This window comes from Rhinatrema bivittatum, chromosome 8, assembly GCF_901001135.1.
Source record: "Rhinatrema bivittatum chromosome 8, aRhiBiv1.1, whole genome shotgun sequence".
Lineage (NCBI taxonomy): Eukaryota > Metazoa > Chordata > Amphibia > Gymnophiona > Rhinatrematidae > Rhinatrema > Rhinatrema bivittatum.
In genome coordinates, this window is record NC_042622.1 from 152,473,717 (window position 1) to 152,489,352 (window position 15,636).

General features: G+C 46.5%; 1 protein-coding gene across 2 annotated transcripts in view; it reads right to left on the reverse strand.

Moving 5' to 3' along the window:
• The window catches only part of SART1 (spliceosome associated factor 1, recruiter of U4/U6.U5 tri-snRNP), a 254,620-nt gene that overhangs the window by 176,124 nt on the left and 62,860 nt on the right, over positions 1-15,636 (reverse strand). For both annotated transcript variants that reach the window (XM_029611685.1, XM_029611686.1), the window contains exons 5-9: positions 14,473-14,599; positions 13,120-13,225; positions 1,821-1,898; positions 1,372-1,471; positions 770-915 (exon numbers count right to left, since the gene is read on the reverse strand). In XM_029611685.1, the coding sequence (XP_029467545.1) occupies positions 770-915; positions 1,372-1,471; positions 1,821-1,898; positions 13,120-13,225; positions 14,473-14,599 (557 nt within the window). The remainder of the gene's footprint in view (positions 1-769; positions 916-1,371; positions 1,472-1,820; positions 1,899-13,119; positions 13,226-14,472; positions 14,600-15,636) is intronic.

Here is a 15,636-nt window from a genome sequence, read left to right on the forward strand (position 1 = left end):
CCGCCCAACCTTCATTATGTTTTCAGCACTATTCCTTCATTAAGTCAGGTTCATCATTAAGACATTTTTTTCTTAAAGTTAAAAAAAAAAAAAATATATAAACACCCTTAGAGGACTCCAGTTAAATTTTATGAGAAGGGTGGTCCGAGAGCAGGCACTTCATTCAAGTAAGTTTCTTTTGACTGATATTTTCTAAAGATTCCTGCTGATGCAGATTTTATGAAACATTAGCTAATGTCAGGGCTTGATATTTTTATATATACACACAAAAATTGGTGGATATTAAGTTTTGGGTAAATGATTGAGATGACCGAGCAGACTTGATATACGAAAAATATACTGGCTGACACCCTACATATATAAGTGAAAAATCTTTTTTTGATAAAAACGTTTTAGATATTGTTGGTGGATTGGTGCCCTTGCAATATTTTGTTAGTATACTATCTTTTTTTCAAGACTTTGGTAATTTTGAAATAGTTTCATAACTTTTTAATTTTTGAAAAGGGCTCAGGGAAGGAAAATTTAAGAGTAAGGGTGGTGCCCATAACAAACAGTACATACTTTTTACTGCAAATGTTAAACTTCAGAAATAAAATACTTTAGGACAAAAAGAGAAAGGTAGCCAAGAAATAACACCACAAAAGGATACAAAAAGAGCTAAGAAATATTAGACAAACACTGGAGCATCCTGACAGTACTAGCAGGAAGGGGAAAAATAAATATCACTGCTTAGGAAAGAAACTTCACCTCCCCTGAGTAAGGGACTCACAATAGCCATGTCGTCCACACTCTCCTCTTCCTCATATGGTTTATAGTCTGGCTTCTTTTTCTTCCGCTCTATGTTCCTCTTGGCCTTCTCATTGTCCACCATGTTTACATTCATCAAAATATCACTGTCGTCTTCGTCCAAGATACCTGAAATCCAGTTGTAGGCTTTTAAATACTGAAATCCCTACCAGGGAGTGGAAGATGGCTCTAGCAGGTGAATAGCATGTAATGGTGGGGGAAGATTGAGGGAGTTAAATAGAATAAATTGTTGTATTTGGTGGAACTCAAAATTTTATGACATCTTTCTCCAATAAAAAACAGTTTATAAAAAAATATTAGCAAAAAGTGAAAATTTACTTTTCATCAGCGGCACCAAGAAATTCAGTGTTTGGATGAAGGCACTTCAGCAGGCCTGGCAGTATATTATGGGATTTGAGGTCCCTGCTCACCCCCTCCCCACTAAGATAACAAAATACATGGAGGAGACTGTCAAAGCCAGGACCAGACCTAAAGCATCCATTCCAAAATCTAGATAGTAGTGTCTCTGTAGCAACTGCCCCCAACTCACACTCCCCAAAGACATGGTTTAGGTTCCGTTTCTACCTTTATCTTTGAGGGTAAGAATGACGGTCTCGCCTTCCCTGAAGGAGTCAATGGTGTGCTCCACAGTTAGCCCCTGAAGGTCCTTGGAGCTGTACCTACTCTGGGGAACACAATAAAAGCTTCTTAAAGAGAAAGCTCAGATGCAAATCAGAGATCCCAACACTGCAGTTACAATCTCCAATACCATGACTGCTCTTGATGCTACAAAGCATCAAGATGCCCCAACTGAGTTACCCAGAGAGAGATGAACCAAAGAAAAAGAAAAGGTCTAATCTTTTCCTTATTTTCTCATCTTTCACTTCCAGGCCCTCTTCTCTTTACTCCTTCCCATTTTGCATCCTATACAAAGATGATATAACTCCATCCTATAGATACTCCTCCCTCCCGTTTTGCTCAGTTACATTAAAAAAATTAAAGCCGACCCCAAGCCCTATCCTCTGAGTGCTCACCTCTTTTGCCTGTCTCAGTTCTTCCTTCATGAGACCAGTGATGCCAAATTCTTCCTCCATTTCTTCTAAAAGCTTTGCCTACACAAAAACAAACATAATTAGGTAAGCCAGGGATGGTGTGATAGGACAGTAGGCAGTATATAGGCAATCAGACCCAAGGGACAGATTCAGAGCAAGCACATGCAGCAGGTACCACACTGTTCTGAGGTCACAAGCCAGCAAAAATTACTACGCAACCAGTTACCAAGAGCTTCAAAACCAGTGTTTTATTTACTAAGGCACTTATTGCTTTGGATGCAAAAGGCTGCGACAATACTTGTGCTCAAAGTTTCACAGAAGCCAATACTGCTCCTTCTGATTCACTTCTCTCTAAAAGGAGAGACTAAAAAATAGTCTGCAAGGTGGCTGGGAATTAGAGATATATATTAATTTTCTGCACATATTCTTAAAAAAAGGGGGGATTTTATTTTTATGCTTTTATTTCCAATTTCCACTTTTATTTGCCACAAGACTGTTTTTTCATCATCTGCAAGTTCTCCATGGCCAAGTGCAACAATAGAGCCACACAAGATGGGGGATATGTCATCCGCTGGCGCCAAGTTGGATCCTTTTTGTCTCATCGCGCAGAAATTTTAAACATTGCCTTCTGAGTATGTGTGAGACTTCCCCCACTTGTCGCTCACAAAGACGTTGAACAGAACCCTATCCCAACACCGATCCCTGCAGCACTCCACTTAACACCTTTCTCTCTTCAGAGTAGGTTCAATTTACCCTCACACACTGTCTATCTGTCAACCTGTTTGTAATCCACGCCACCACTTTGGTGCTCACTCCCAAGTCACTTGCCTAGTGAGGAATATGAAAACTTACTTGGCCATATAGCCTGCTGGGAGGGGGCGGGGCACGTTTGTTAATCCACGTGATCTGGTGTCTCTCACTAAATATTAGTTCTCCGCCATTCTGCCATCAGCAGTAACTAAATTAGGCCTGGATGCCAACTATTTTACATCATATTCCTTTTGGATTGGAGCAACAACTAGCGCAGCACTGGCGGGCTTACGAATGGACACTATACAGCAAATAGCAAGATGGCGATCTTCTGAAGCTAACACTTATATGAGAAAGGACTGGACCAGCAGTAGCTACTCATGATTCTCAAATTATCTTTTCAGATTTGCTATTGTGTCATCGGACTGTACGGATCAAAGGACATGCCCTATGGACTGCATCTGTGTTTGGCTCATCAAGGCATTAACATTGTGTGGATTGGTAAGCGCGGTATGCTTTGGGAGCAGCTTGTAACCCTTTTGCGCAGACAGAGGGATTCATCGGCTGCACCTGATGCTTTAGTACTACACCTTAGCGGCAATGACTTGGGCAGTCTTTCCTGCAAATTACTGATTAAGATGATCAAGGATGGCCTAGTTAAAATAGCTGCTTGGTTCCCATGGACTTGTGTTTTCTGGTTGGATATCGTCCCATGCCCAAAATGGGCATGGGACGATTGGGGGAAGAGGGCACAAGAATGTAATCAGACAGTGGGATGTACCAAAGCTTCCCTATGTAGGGTGGGCCCCGGACAGCCCTGCTCGAATGACAAGCGCCAAAGGAGCCAAAACCCGGCGACGGGAGATTTAAGCGATAGTGACGTGCAAAGGTGTGCAACGACTTCCAGGTAGCTGCTTCTGTATATCTCCTGCGGTGAGACTGCCTGGCTTTCTGCCCAGGAAGCTGCTTGAGCACAGAGCGAATGAGCTTTGATACCCTCTGGAGGTGGATGACCAGCACCAACGTACGCTGAAGAGATTGCTTCCTTTAACCAACGAGCAATTGTGGTTTTATTTATTTATTTATTTTAATTTTTTCTATACCGGCATTGGTGATAATATCACATCAGGCCGGTTTACAATAAACAATGGGTGATAACCGGAACAGAGAACAAAATAATATGTACTATACATAATATAGATGCAGTTACAATAAACAAGGAGTCGTACAACTAGGAGCAAGAAGAAGAAAAGATAGAAACTTTAACATAGTGTATAAACCTGTAGAATGGTGGAATTTCCAAAAATGGCTTTTAAAGGCTTTTAGAATGGCTTTTAGAAGCCTTGATCCCCCTTTTTGGTCTGCTCCACAGGACAAAGAGATGGTTCGATAAGTGGAATTCATTAGTAACCTCCAGATATCGAATGAAGATGCGCTTGACATCGAGCCATCTAAGTTCTCTGGGATCGTCGTTCGGAAAGGATGGGAGTTCCACCGATTGATTCAAATGAAAGGCCGAGACCACCTTTGGCTGGAAAGATGGTACTGTGCTCAAGGATACTCCCGAATCTGTGAAACGGTGGTAAGGCTCCCTGCAAGACAAAGCTTGATACTCCGAGATCTGGCGGGCAGAGCAAATTGACACCAGGAAAACAGTCTTCAGAGTGAGGTCCTTGAGGGTAGCTTTTCTCAGCGGCTCAAAAGGAGGGCCGCCTAGAATCCGAAGAACCAAATTCAGGCTCCAAGAGGGGCACAGATTGTGCACCGGCGGCTTCACGTGCTTTACTCCCTTTAGGAACGGAGCTCCATCCAGGTGACGGACAAGGGAACCAAGGGCTGCCACCTGAACCCTCAGGGAATTGTAAGAAGGATAGTATCTGGACTACTGAAGCATGCGTGGAGAAACACCTGTGGATTCACACCAGGCCTCAAAGAATTTCCAGACCCGCACACGTAGGAGGTGGAAGAGGAAGTCTTCCTAGCCTTTAAGGAGGGTCGAAATAACATCCTCCGGGTAACCCTGTTTCCTCAACCTGCGCCTCTCAAAGACCAGGCCATAAGACAGAAGCAATCTGCCCACTTGAAAAATACTGGACCCTGACGCAGTAGGTTGGGAAGATGCTCCAGGTGAAGAGGTCCGTCCGCTGCAAGGTTGACTAAGTCTGCAAACCACAGTCTTCGTGGCCATTCTGGCGCCACTAGAATTACCGGACCTTGGTGAATCTGTTCTTCGAAGCACCGTTCCCACCAGGGGCCATGGCGGGAACATGTAAAGTAGGAGGTTTCGCGACCATGGGAGGACTAGGGCATCCACTCCTTCCAACCGTGCTCCCTTCTGCGACTGAAGAAGTGGGGAGCCTTCGCGTTCCTTTGAGTGGCCATCAGATCCAGATGGGGAATCCCCCACCTGGCGAAGAGGAAAGCCACTGCTATCTCGGAGAGTTCCCACTCTCAAGGATCTATGTGTTGACGGCTTAAGAAATCCGTTTGGACATTGTCCACTCCTGCTATGTGGGATGCCGCCAGGCAGGAGAGGTGGAGTTCCACCCGTGACATTAACTTGTCCGTCTCCTGAGAGACATGGCGGCTCTTCGTTCCTCCTTGACAGTTGATGTACGCTACGGTAGTGGCGTTGGAGAGTATCCTTACTGCTCGGCGATGAACCAGGGAGAAACCCTTAAATGTGAGACTAACCACTCTGGTTTCAAGACGATTGATCGACCAGGTCACTTGCACTGACATCCACTGTCCCTGTGCCGACTGCGTTTGACACACAGCTCCCCAACCGGAGAGGCTGTGTGTCTCCACTGTGGGATCTCCAAGTCCACTCCCTGCAAGTGATCCAGACTGAGCCACCAGCTCAGGCTGTCCTTGGCAATTTCCGGCAGCGGAAGGAGTGCTTGGAACTCCTGAGACATTGGCTTCCAGCGGGAGAGTACGCTCTCTGCAAAGGACGCATATGCGCAAAGGCCCAAGGAACCAAATCTATAGTTGAAGCCATCGAGTCCAGGACCTAGAGATAGTCCCATGCTGTGGGGAGTGAGAGGCAACGGAAGCGCTGTACCTGAGAGATAAGCGACCGAGCACGGTCCTGACGCATGAAGACTTTGCCCAAATTGGTATCGAACCTTGCTCCTAAGAAGTCGAGAGTCTGAGAGGGAGTAAGGCTGCTCTTGGCAAAATTGACAACCCATCCGAGAGTGTGGAGAAGATGCAAAACTGTCGACCTCCCGCTGGCAAAGGTCCAGGGACTTCGCTCGAATAAGCCAGTCGTCCAGGTAGGGATGGACTAGAATCCCCTCCCTCCGTAGGGCCGCTGCTGCCACCACCACCATGACCTTGGTGAGGTGCAGGGAGTGGTCGCCAGACCAAAGGGTAGGGCCTGAAATTGAAAACATTGACCAAGGATATTGAAGCGAAGGAAGCATTGATGTTCCTTGAAGATGGGGATGAGAAGATAAGCCTCCGTCAAGTCCAAGGAGGCTAGAAATTATCTGCGGTGTACTGCCGCTATTACAGAGCATAACGTCTCCATCCTGAAATATGTGATCCTGAGGGCCCTGTTGACCATCTTGCGATCCAGGATTGGACGGAAGGAGTCTTCCTTTTTGGGGACTACAAAGTAGACAGAATAATGGCCTAACCCTTGTTCCGTCGGGAGCACCGGGAGGATGGCCCCCAAGTCCAGGAGCCAGTCGAGCGTCTGACGTACTATATTGTTGTTTCTTCACCGGGCCTCAGAGAGAGAAGAGAAACCTGTCCCTTAGGAGGTCGAGGAAATTCTAAAGCGTAGCCATGCTGTAGAATATATCCAGAACCCATCAGTCTGAGGTAATTTTGACCCACTCCTCGTAGAAGAGGGAGAGACGTCTCCCTATCCTGGGGGTCAAAGAGTGGGCCGGCAATTCTTCATTGGGAAGACTTGGAAAGGGCCCCCTGAGAAAGGCTGTCTCAAGCTGGTCTTCGACCGCAAAATGAATGAGACCAGGACTGCAACTGTGAGGAAGGCGGTCTTTGAGAGGCCGGTCTTGACTGTCGAAAACGCCGCTGATCCCGGAATCGGCTTCAAGTAGCATTGAACATCCTGGAAGTCCGAGGACGATCCTCCGGCAGCTTATGCACCTTGTTCGCCCCCAGGGATTTGATGAGTTGTTCAAGATCCTCACCAAACAGTAATTTGCCTTTTAAGGGGAGAGATCCCAGCTGAGTCTTAGACGAGGAATCCGCCGACCAATTACGGAGCCAGAGGAGACGCCTGGCAGAAACTGCTGATACCATTGATCTGGCCAGGATGCGGAGTAAGTCATATAGCACATCCGCTCCATAAGCTATCACGGCCTCCAGGCGTTCCGCCTGTTGTGCTTCCTCTTGTGGCAGGACTTGAGCACTGAGCAGCTGTTGAACCCATCTGAGACCTGCACGCTGCATTAGAGAGCTGCACACTGTGGCTCTTACCCCTAAGGCTGATACCTCAAAAATCCTTTTGAGGTATACTTCAAGCTTCCGATCCTGAAGGTCTTGGAGGGCGGCTCCACCCGTCACTGGGATAGTAGTCCTTTTAGTGACCGCCGATACTGACACGTCGACCTTGGGGACTTTGAGGAGTTCTAGGAATTCCTCCAGGAGAGGATAGAGCTTGTCCATAGCCCTTCCCACTCTCAGACTAGACTCTGGCGAATCCCATTCTCTGGAGAGCAATTGGAGGAGCATAGGATAAAACAGAAATGTTTTAGCTGGTGGATGCATTCCAGCAAGGACGTGGTCCCCTTTCGAGGCCTCCGCAATGGTGCCAGGTGGATCCTCAATATCCAGCTCTGCTAGGACATGGGGGATGAGAGGATCAAGCTCATCCCTCTGAAACAGGCGTAAGACCCTAGGGTTATCCCCTTCCATGTGCGTGTGAGAAGTCAGATCATCATGGTCCTGGTAAGGTACCAGAGCACCCCCTGAGGAGAAGAATCCGGATGGGGGACCACCCTGACTCGGGAGGAACCCTGTGGAGCTGCAGTGGACCCCTGAGGAACTGCAGACTGCAAAGGATCTGTCAATCTAATCACCTTAGGAGGAGGGGGGCCTGAAGATGCATCCTGGCGCTGTTCCAAACTGGCCAAATAAGCATTGTGCAAAAGAAGCACAAAATCTGCTGAAAATAGACTGGGGGAGGAGGTCCCAATGGAGGAATGGAAGGAAGGTCCCCTGGTATTGCCCCCTGGTCCGGGGGGGGGGGGGTTAACCGGAGTTGAAACCGGTGGGGAAGGAGAAAACCCACCGTCAGAATCCTCAATTGGCTGCCTAGGAGCGCCCGGCTCTGAAACAAAATGGTCACTGTTTCCGCGCTAGATGGAATCAGGGCCAACCCCCCCCCCAAGTGAGCCGTTGCGTTTGGGAGCGCAGAGCCGAACATCCGGCTGGCCTCGAGGGACCCTCCCCGCCGGGGAGGCACCTCGAACAAATGCCTTCGCGGGAGAGCCGCTTCACGGCTCTCCGCAGGCAGCACATCGCGCTGAGTGCATGATGGGGGAAGGGAAAGTCTGGCAATAAATGAGACACAACCCCGGAGCCTGTTAGGAGCGGATAAGAGAACCTCCGCTCTGAAATCAACGACTTGGCCTTTTTTTTTTTTTTTTTTTTTTTTTTTTTACAAAAGCAGAGGAATGTCGCCTCTCTGTTTGCGCTGCCCCAAGGAAGGCGGCATCTCAGGGCAGCGGGCCGTTGTGAGGGGGGTGAGGTTCGACCACCAACATTTACCCCTGGAAGTCAGAGAATCCTGAGAAGGAAAAAGTACAAAAAAAACTTACCAAATCTACTCTGAAAAAAGCTAGGGAACACTGCTACCAGTTCTGCCTGCAAGTTTGGAAGTGACTGAAAAGCCAGAAACTAGAAACCCGTTTTTTGTTTTTTTTTAAACTTGATCCATCCAGATAGTGAAAAATTTAAGAAGGAATGAAAGAGAGAAATCTAAAGAGAATGGAGAATAGAATCCAAAGAATTGTAGAAAGCGATTAGTTTGTGCTTTGACACAACACACCTACTCATGAGTATTTGTTTTACTTTTAAGCAGTAACAGATAACATGTAGATTAATAATTTTGAACCGACCTGATAAACCTAAACATACAACCTCACCTAGCATCTTATAGCTATGAAACTCTGTATGGTACCTTACAGGCACCTGTCTAGAGGTTAAAATAACAGTAAAGCAGCATTATTTTAAGTGCCTTATTGTTAACTATTGTGACGGCTTCTAGCTTAACGACGGTATAGAAAAGAGTTTAAATAAACTCCTATCCTCCTGTAACTGAAATGGGGAACCGCAGGTTCTGCAACCCTCATCTGCTGGAGTCAGAGAAAATACTGAAGGGACGCAGAGGGCACTCCAGGCTATAAGAGGGCACCCTTCAAGCTTTTCTCTGACTCCATCTGCTGGAAGGGAGAGAACTGTCTGGACTGTTCCGGGTACATACAGGGAATAATCCTTCATCTCAATCTTGAGACTCTAGTGTCAACAGCATGGATACTTTGGGCAACTTGATCAAGCAATTACAACTCCTACTAAGAGTAAATAAAATCTTATTAGCATTAAGGAAGCCTTCCACAAGAAAATCATACAACTTCAACTGGAGAAGATTTATAAAATAGTGTAACCATCAAGGAGCAGGCCAATTTGCATATTCAATTTCAGAATTACTCCAGTATTTTAGGTCTGAAATCAAATTCCATCAGAGTGCAATTAAGAGCAATAGCCTATCACAACCCAATCAATGGTAAACCCATTTCTCAGCAACTAATAATGGCTTGTTTCATAGAAAACTCATACTACCCAAAAGCCTCCTCCAAAAACCCAGCACCACAATGGGACTTAAGGGAGAAATTACTTACCTGATAATTTCATTTTCCTTAGTGTAGACGGATGGATTCAGGACCAATGGGTATAGTGTGCTCCTGATAGCAGTTAGAGACGGATCAGATTTCAATCTGACATCAGCACCAGGACATATACCCGTGCAGGAAGCTCTGCTCTTCAGTATTCTCCTTGCAAAGCAATTGTGGATATATGTGTGTCTGGATAATTTGATTAACTTGGTTAAAGGAAAATTAGTTCTTACCTGTTAATTTTCGTTCCTGTAGTTCCACGGATCAGTCCAGACTGTGGGTTAAGCCTCTTTTCCAGCAGGTGGGGAGAGACAAACTGAAAGGATATCCTATAAGAGGACAGAGCCTATCCTGTAACCCTTCAGTATAACCATTGTCAAAGCAGAAAAATAACAAAACCCAAATAGGATCATGCAAGTAACCATAAAGCTCAATGGAGCAACTGCAGAACAATGTAATAAACATGGTATACCTATACGCTCTTGCATATACTTGGTATGAAAAGACAACCAAGGCTTCCGGTGTAATTGCTCAGTATTCTTGCGCAAAAAAGAAGTAACAGAATCTGCAAACCTGCAAGAAACAAGCTTTGAGAGGACATAATAAAGACAGACAGGGAAGGGCGTCTGGACTGATCTGTGGTACTACAGGAACGAAAATTAACTGGTAAGAACTAATTTTCCTTTCCCTGTGCGTACCCGGATCAGTCCAGACTGTGGGATGTACCAAAGCTTCCCTAAACCGGGTGAGACCAAGACAGTCCCGCTCGAAGCACTTGCCGCCCAAAGGAACCGAAAACCGGAGCGTGAACATCCAGACGGTAGTGTCAAGCAAAAGTATGGAGGGACGTCCATGTGGCAGCCCTGCAAATCTCTTGTGGAGAGACAGATTGGCTCTCCGCCCAGGAAGTAGCTTGAGAACGTAACGAATGAGCCTTTAGGCCCTCCAGGACCACCCGACCTTGACAAAGATAGGCCGAGGAAATGGCCTTCAACCACCACGCAATAGTGGTCTTAGAAGCCGGTTTGCCCCGATTGGGACCACCTCCAGAGGACAAAAAGATGGTCAGAGACCTGAAAGTCATTGGTGATCTGGAGATACCCGAGTAGAACTCTTGACCATCCAGTTTACGAAGATCGCCTCCAGCGGTACCTACAATCTCCTCAGGAGAGAATGCTGGAAGCTCTACCGACTGATTGACGTGGAAGGTGGAAACAACCTTCAGCAAGAAAGAAGGCACCGTCTTAAGGGATACTCCTGAATCGGAGAAGCGCAAAAAAGGTTCCCAACAGGACAATGCTTGAATCTCGGAAACTCGCTGGGCAGAGCAGATAGAAACAAGGAAAACTGCCTTGAGCTTGAGGTCCTTTAACATAGTCCGACGGAGAGGTTCGAATGGGGCAGCACAGAGGGCCCGGAGGACCAGATTAAGACTCCACGACAGGCAAATATTGCGAGTGGGCGGACGCAGGTGTTTGACTCCCTTCAGAAACCAAACCACGTCCGGGTGGCCCGTTAGGGGATGACCCTCGACCCGTCCAAGGAGAGAGACGAGAGCGGAAACTTGCACGCGCAGGGAACTAAATGAAAGGCCCTTGGAGTAACCCTTCTGTAGAAAAGAACCAACGAGATCGGGGCAGAGGGTGCTGAGACACCGGACTCCGCACAGTCTCAAAGACCTTCCAAACTCGCACGTAAGCTAGAGAAGTCAACTGCTTCCGGGCTCGCAGAAAGTTGGAGATAACCTCCTCCCTACAGCCCTTATGCCTCAGGTGTCTGTTCAAAAGCCAGGCCGCTAGACTAAAGCGATCGGCCTGGTCGAAAAATACGGGCCCCTGCCAAAGTAGACGAGGAAGACGGCCTAGCCGAAGAGGTCCGTCCGTCGCCAGGTTGAAGAGATCCGCGAACCATGGTCTGCGAGGCCATTCGGGTGCTACCAGAACCACGGGCCCTCGGTTGAGTTCTATTCTCCTGAGAACTTTTCCCACCAGGGGCCTGCCCTGCCGAGGAGGGGCCTTCCTCACCCAGCAGGCAGGCAGACAGGCTGAGCAGAGCCCCTCAGGCGATAGGCGTGAAGAGGACTGCCCACAAAGCAAGGCAGGCTGCTGGCCGCAGCATCCGCAATGAAGAGGAGCTGCGGCTAAAGAAAAAAAGCTAAAAATAACTGATTGGCAGCCCACCGGCAGGAGCGGAGGCAGGGGAGTGAATCCTGCTCGCTCCTGCCTGTTTGGCTGCCGGTTCAATCCCAGGTGAGGCCCAAAAATAAACAAACTTTTATTATTTTCTCTAAACTTAGTCTGAGTACAATAATGGAGCCCTAAGCTCCCTTGGCAGCCGGTGGGGGGGGGAGGGGAGGAGGGGGGGGAAGACGACAGACTGGACCACCAGCCTCGGTCCCCACACCTGGAAGCACCCACGGACTCAGGATATGCTCCGCACAAGGGGCAAAGCCCCCCTGAGTCTGGCAAGAGCCAGGACACGGGACAGTCTCCTGCACAGAAGAAAAACTAAACTCCCTTTTTATAATTTTTTTTTTTTTACAGGAAGAAAACCAAACAAGATCCCTAAGTAAGACGTACTTGCTTGATCCAAGAAAGGAAGAAAAAGAAGGCTGACTAGCCTAAATCAGGAGACCGAAGGGTGAGCTGCTGCACCTGCTGGAGACAGACAAATACTGAAGGGTTACAGGATAGGCTCTGTCCTCATATAGGATACCCTTTTCAGTTTTAGTCTGTCTCCACCTGCTGGAAAGGAGGCTCAACCCATGGTCTGGACTGATCCGGGTACGTACAGGGGAAAAAGGCATTGCTGTTCACTTAATGCATTTCTTACTGCTATGAAACCTTCAAATTGGCAGATCAAGTGTGAGAGATGGCCACAACATTGATGCATCTCAACTCAGCATCAATACAGAGCATCTGTAAGGCTGCAACATGGTCAACAATACACACTTTTGCAAAGCATTACTGTCTGGAAAAAGATTCACACAAGGATAGTATATTTGGATATTCAGTACCTAATAACATTTTTAAATAATTAAACCAAACTTCCCATAAGACACACAACAGGTTGCAGAATCTGAACAAGAAAAAAAGACTATTTCAAAGCTGGGTAGCCACATCTTGTGTGGCTGTTTTGTTCTGTATGTCCGCAGAGAAAGCAAAGTTGCTTACCTGTAACAGGTTTTCTCTGTTGACAGCAAAATAAACAGCTACACAAATCCTCCCTCCTCCCCTGGAAGTTTATCTGGCTTGGGAAAAAAAACTGAGGGAGAAGTTTTACACATGCTCAGAAGGCAAAGTTAAACTTCCTGAGCTATGAGAGAAAAATGACACGATTTGGTGCCATTAGATGACATCATTCATCGATTACACCTGTTACACAAGAAATTTTGCTTTTCTGATGAGCTGTTGCTCAGTCTCTGCTGTATCACACTGCACATCTGTGCTGCTGTACTACAATCAGGAGAGGAAGTGGGGGGAAGAAAAGCACTCAAGTAAAGAAGAGGGGAATGCATGACAGAGGCTTAGGAAGAAACAAGATGAGTAAAGATTAGAAAGATCAGGGAGAGAAGATAGGGAAAAAGGACTCAAGGGATAAAAGATAAGGGGAGATCAGAAGGGAAGGGCAATGAAGGCAAGGACCTTTTTTCAGCCTACCCTTTTGTCTGCCATCTCCCTTTCAATCTGGAGCATGCGGCTTCTTTCGATCCAGGCTGCTGTATCATCCAGCCAGAGCTCATCCTCCCCCAGGGTTTTAATCTTCCTAAGAGAGAAAATGATGGTTGGTCACATCTGAAAAGCAATCCTCCCACACCCTTCCACTTAACTGTTCCAGGACTGGTGATAAAGGTGAAAAGTATGAATAGGCAACATCAACCAACTTACAACAGAAGTAGGCCATGGGACTATAATGAGTAATGTACAAATATAACTCTTCAGCTAGGGAACCCAATGATAGCAAATTTGAAAGACAGCTCCATATCACCCAAAGCAAAACTAATTATATTGACTCCTAATACGAAATTAAGTGCCATTAGCTGGAGATAGGTCTTTGCTGTCACTGCTACAGAAATATGCAAAGAAAGTGCTCAGCTTCCATCATATGTATGTAACACGAGCTCCTAATGGACAACAGTACATGGTCAGCCACCCATTTATTGAGAGCATGGGGTAGCAGACAGATCCTTAACAGAACACATGGGGATAACAAGCACAGAGTGGCAGTTACTATCATAAGCAAATTGCAGGGCAGACTGGATGGACCATCTGGTCTTTATCTGTCATCACCACTTTGTTACTATGGGGTAGATTTTTAAAAAGTACGCCTGCGCATACTTTTGTTCGCGCACCAGGCACAAACAAGAGTACGCCAGATTTTAATAGATACACGCGTAGCTACGCGTATCCTTTAAAATCCGGGTCGGCGCACGCAAGGCTGTGCAAAATCGGCAGCCTGCACGCGCCGAGCCACGTAGCCTGCCTCCGTTCCCTCTGAGGCCGCTCCGAAATCGAAGCGGCCTCGGAGGGAACTTTCCTTCCACCCCCCCCTCACCCACTCCCCCAGCCCCATCTAAAACCCCCCACACACACATTTGTTTGAATAGTTACGCCTGCCCAAGGCAGGCGTAACTCGCGCGCACTGGCTGCACGATTCCCCGGCCCGGGAGCAGTTTCAGAGGCCTCGGCCACGCCCCCAGGCTGGAACCATGCCCGCGGCCCCTGCCCCCAGATGTGCCACTGCGACACGCCTCTGACTCGCCCCCCAGGAAAGACCCGGGACTTACGTGCGTATCTTACACGCATACCCCTTTGAAAATCTGCCCCTATATTTTTAACCTTGGCTGCCAGTGACTCAAGTGAAGCCAAACAAGCTTATTCGGCTGGTGGAGGTACACATGGAGAAAATTAATTTTCACATTTTCTCCATTATGTGCAGATGAAAAAAAGAAAAAAAATCCAGACCGAGGAATATCTAAATGGTGGGAATCAAAGCTGTGTTTCCCAGTATACCCTAGTTTCTGGTTTAAGAGGCGTTTCTCCTTGGCTGCCGCCAACTTCTCTCGCAGCTCTTGCTGCTGCTTCAGGGCAATGGGGTTGATCACCTCAGCTGCCACCGGGTCCTCTTTACTTCCAGATTCTGAAATATGCAAACAAAATAAATTAGGGTCATACCGAATGCTTCTGGCATTCAAATACCAAATAGTGAATAAAGGGTTACTGAAAAGAAAGCAGGGTGACCAAGCAGACCATCTGGTGGAAAGGGCATAACAAATAAGGAAGCACTAAGAATAAAAATCCTACAAAGATTTTGTTCTTTTGAGCTTAATGCTATTTTGTACACCCATTCAGATTAATCAAATACAAAAAAACATTCAAACCATTTTAAACTAGATTACAGGGAATCATTTTATACAAGGAGAGGAAATTACTCCAATAAAAAGTCACTTGCCTGTAAGAATTGTTTTTCATATGCAATTTTTCTCAGGTGCTGCCAAAATTTTTCTTTTTGATGATTCATAAAAAGGATATTTCCACAAGGTATACAGATTTTTGTGGCAAGAAAGCAAAATTTTAACATATTTGTTAACTTCCTTTCCTTGAGTCCTGCCCAACCTGTCCAGACATGTGGGTTTTGTCACCCAGCCAGAAAATGGAGACAGAGAAAAAGCATTACACTAATATCCTCGCTCATTATATAACTTGGTACAGTAGAGGACCTTGTCGGTATTCACCCCTCAAAACTAAACAGAGAACTAAAGACAAACACCATTTTGAAATAAAACCTATCATATACACCCCCCCCCCCCCCCCCAAAAAAAAAAAAACCAAAAAAAAAAAAAACCCAGGGAAGGTCTGCAATACCTTGCTCTTTTTTTTTTTTTTTTTTAAATTTGTGGGCCAAGGCCAAAACACTAAAAACATTATGAATGCTAAGAATAAGCCCAACAGTACCACAGTATTAATACTTCTTCCAGTGCTTCTCCCTGGCACACTGAACAGGTACATTCTGAAACCTAACTTGACTCTCAGCTGGGTTCTGGACTGGTCTGGCAAGAAATTAATAGGCAAATTAAAATTTCATCTTATTCTTCATCTGGCCAGACCAGTCCAGATGCATGAGACATACTGAACCAGAGATTAAACAAGGCAGGAGGAAATCAAGGCTGCCTTCAG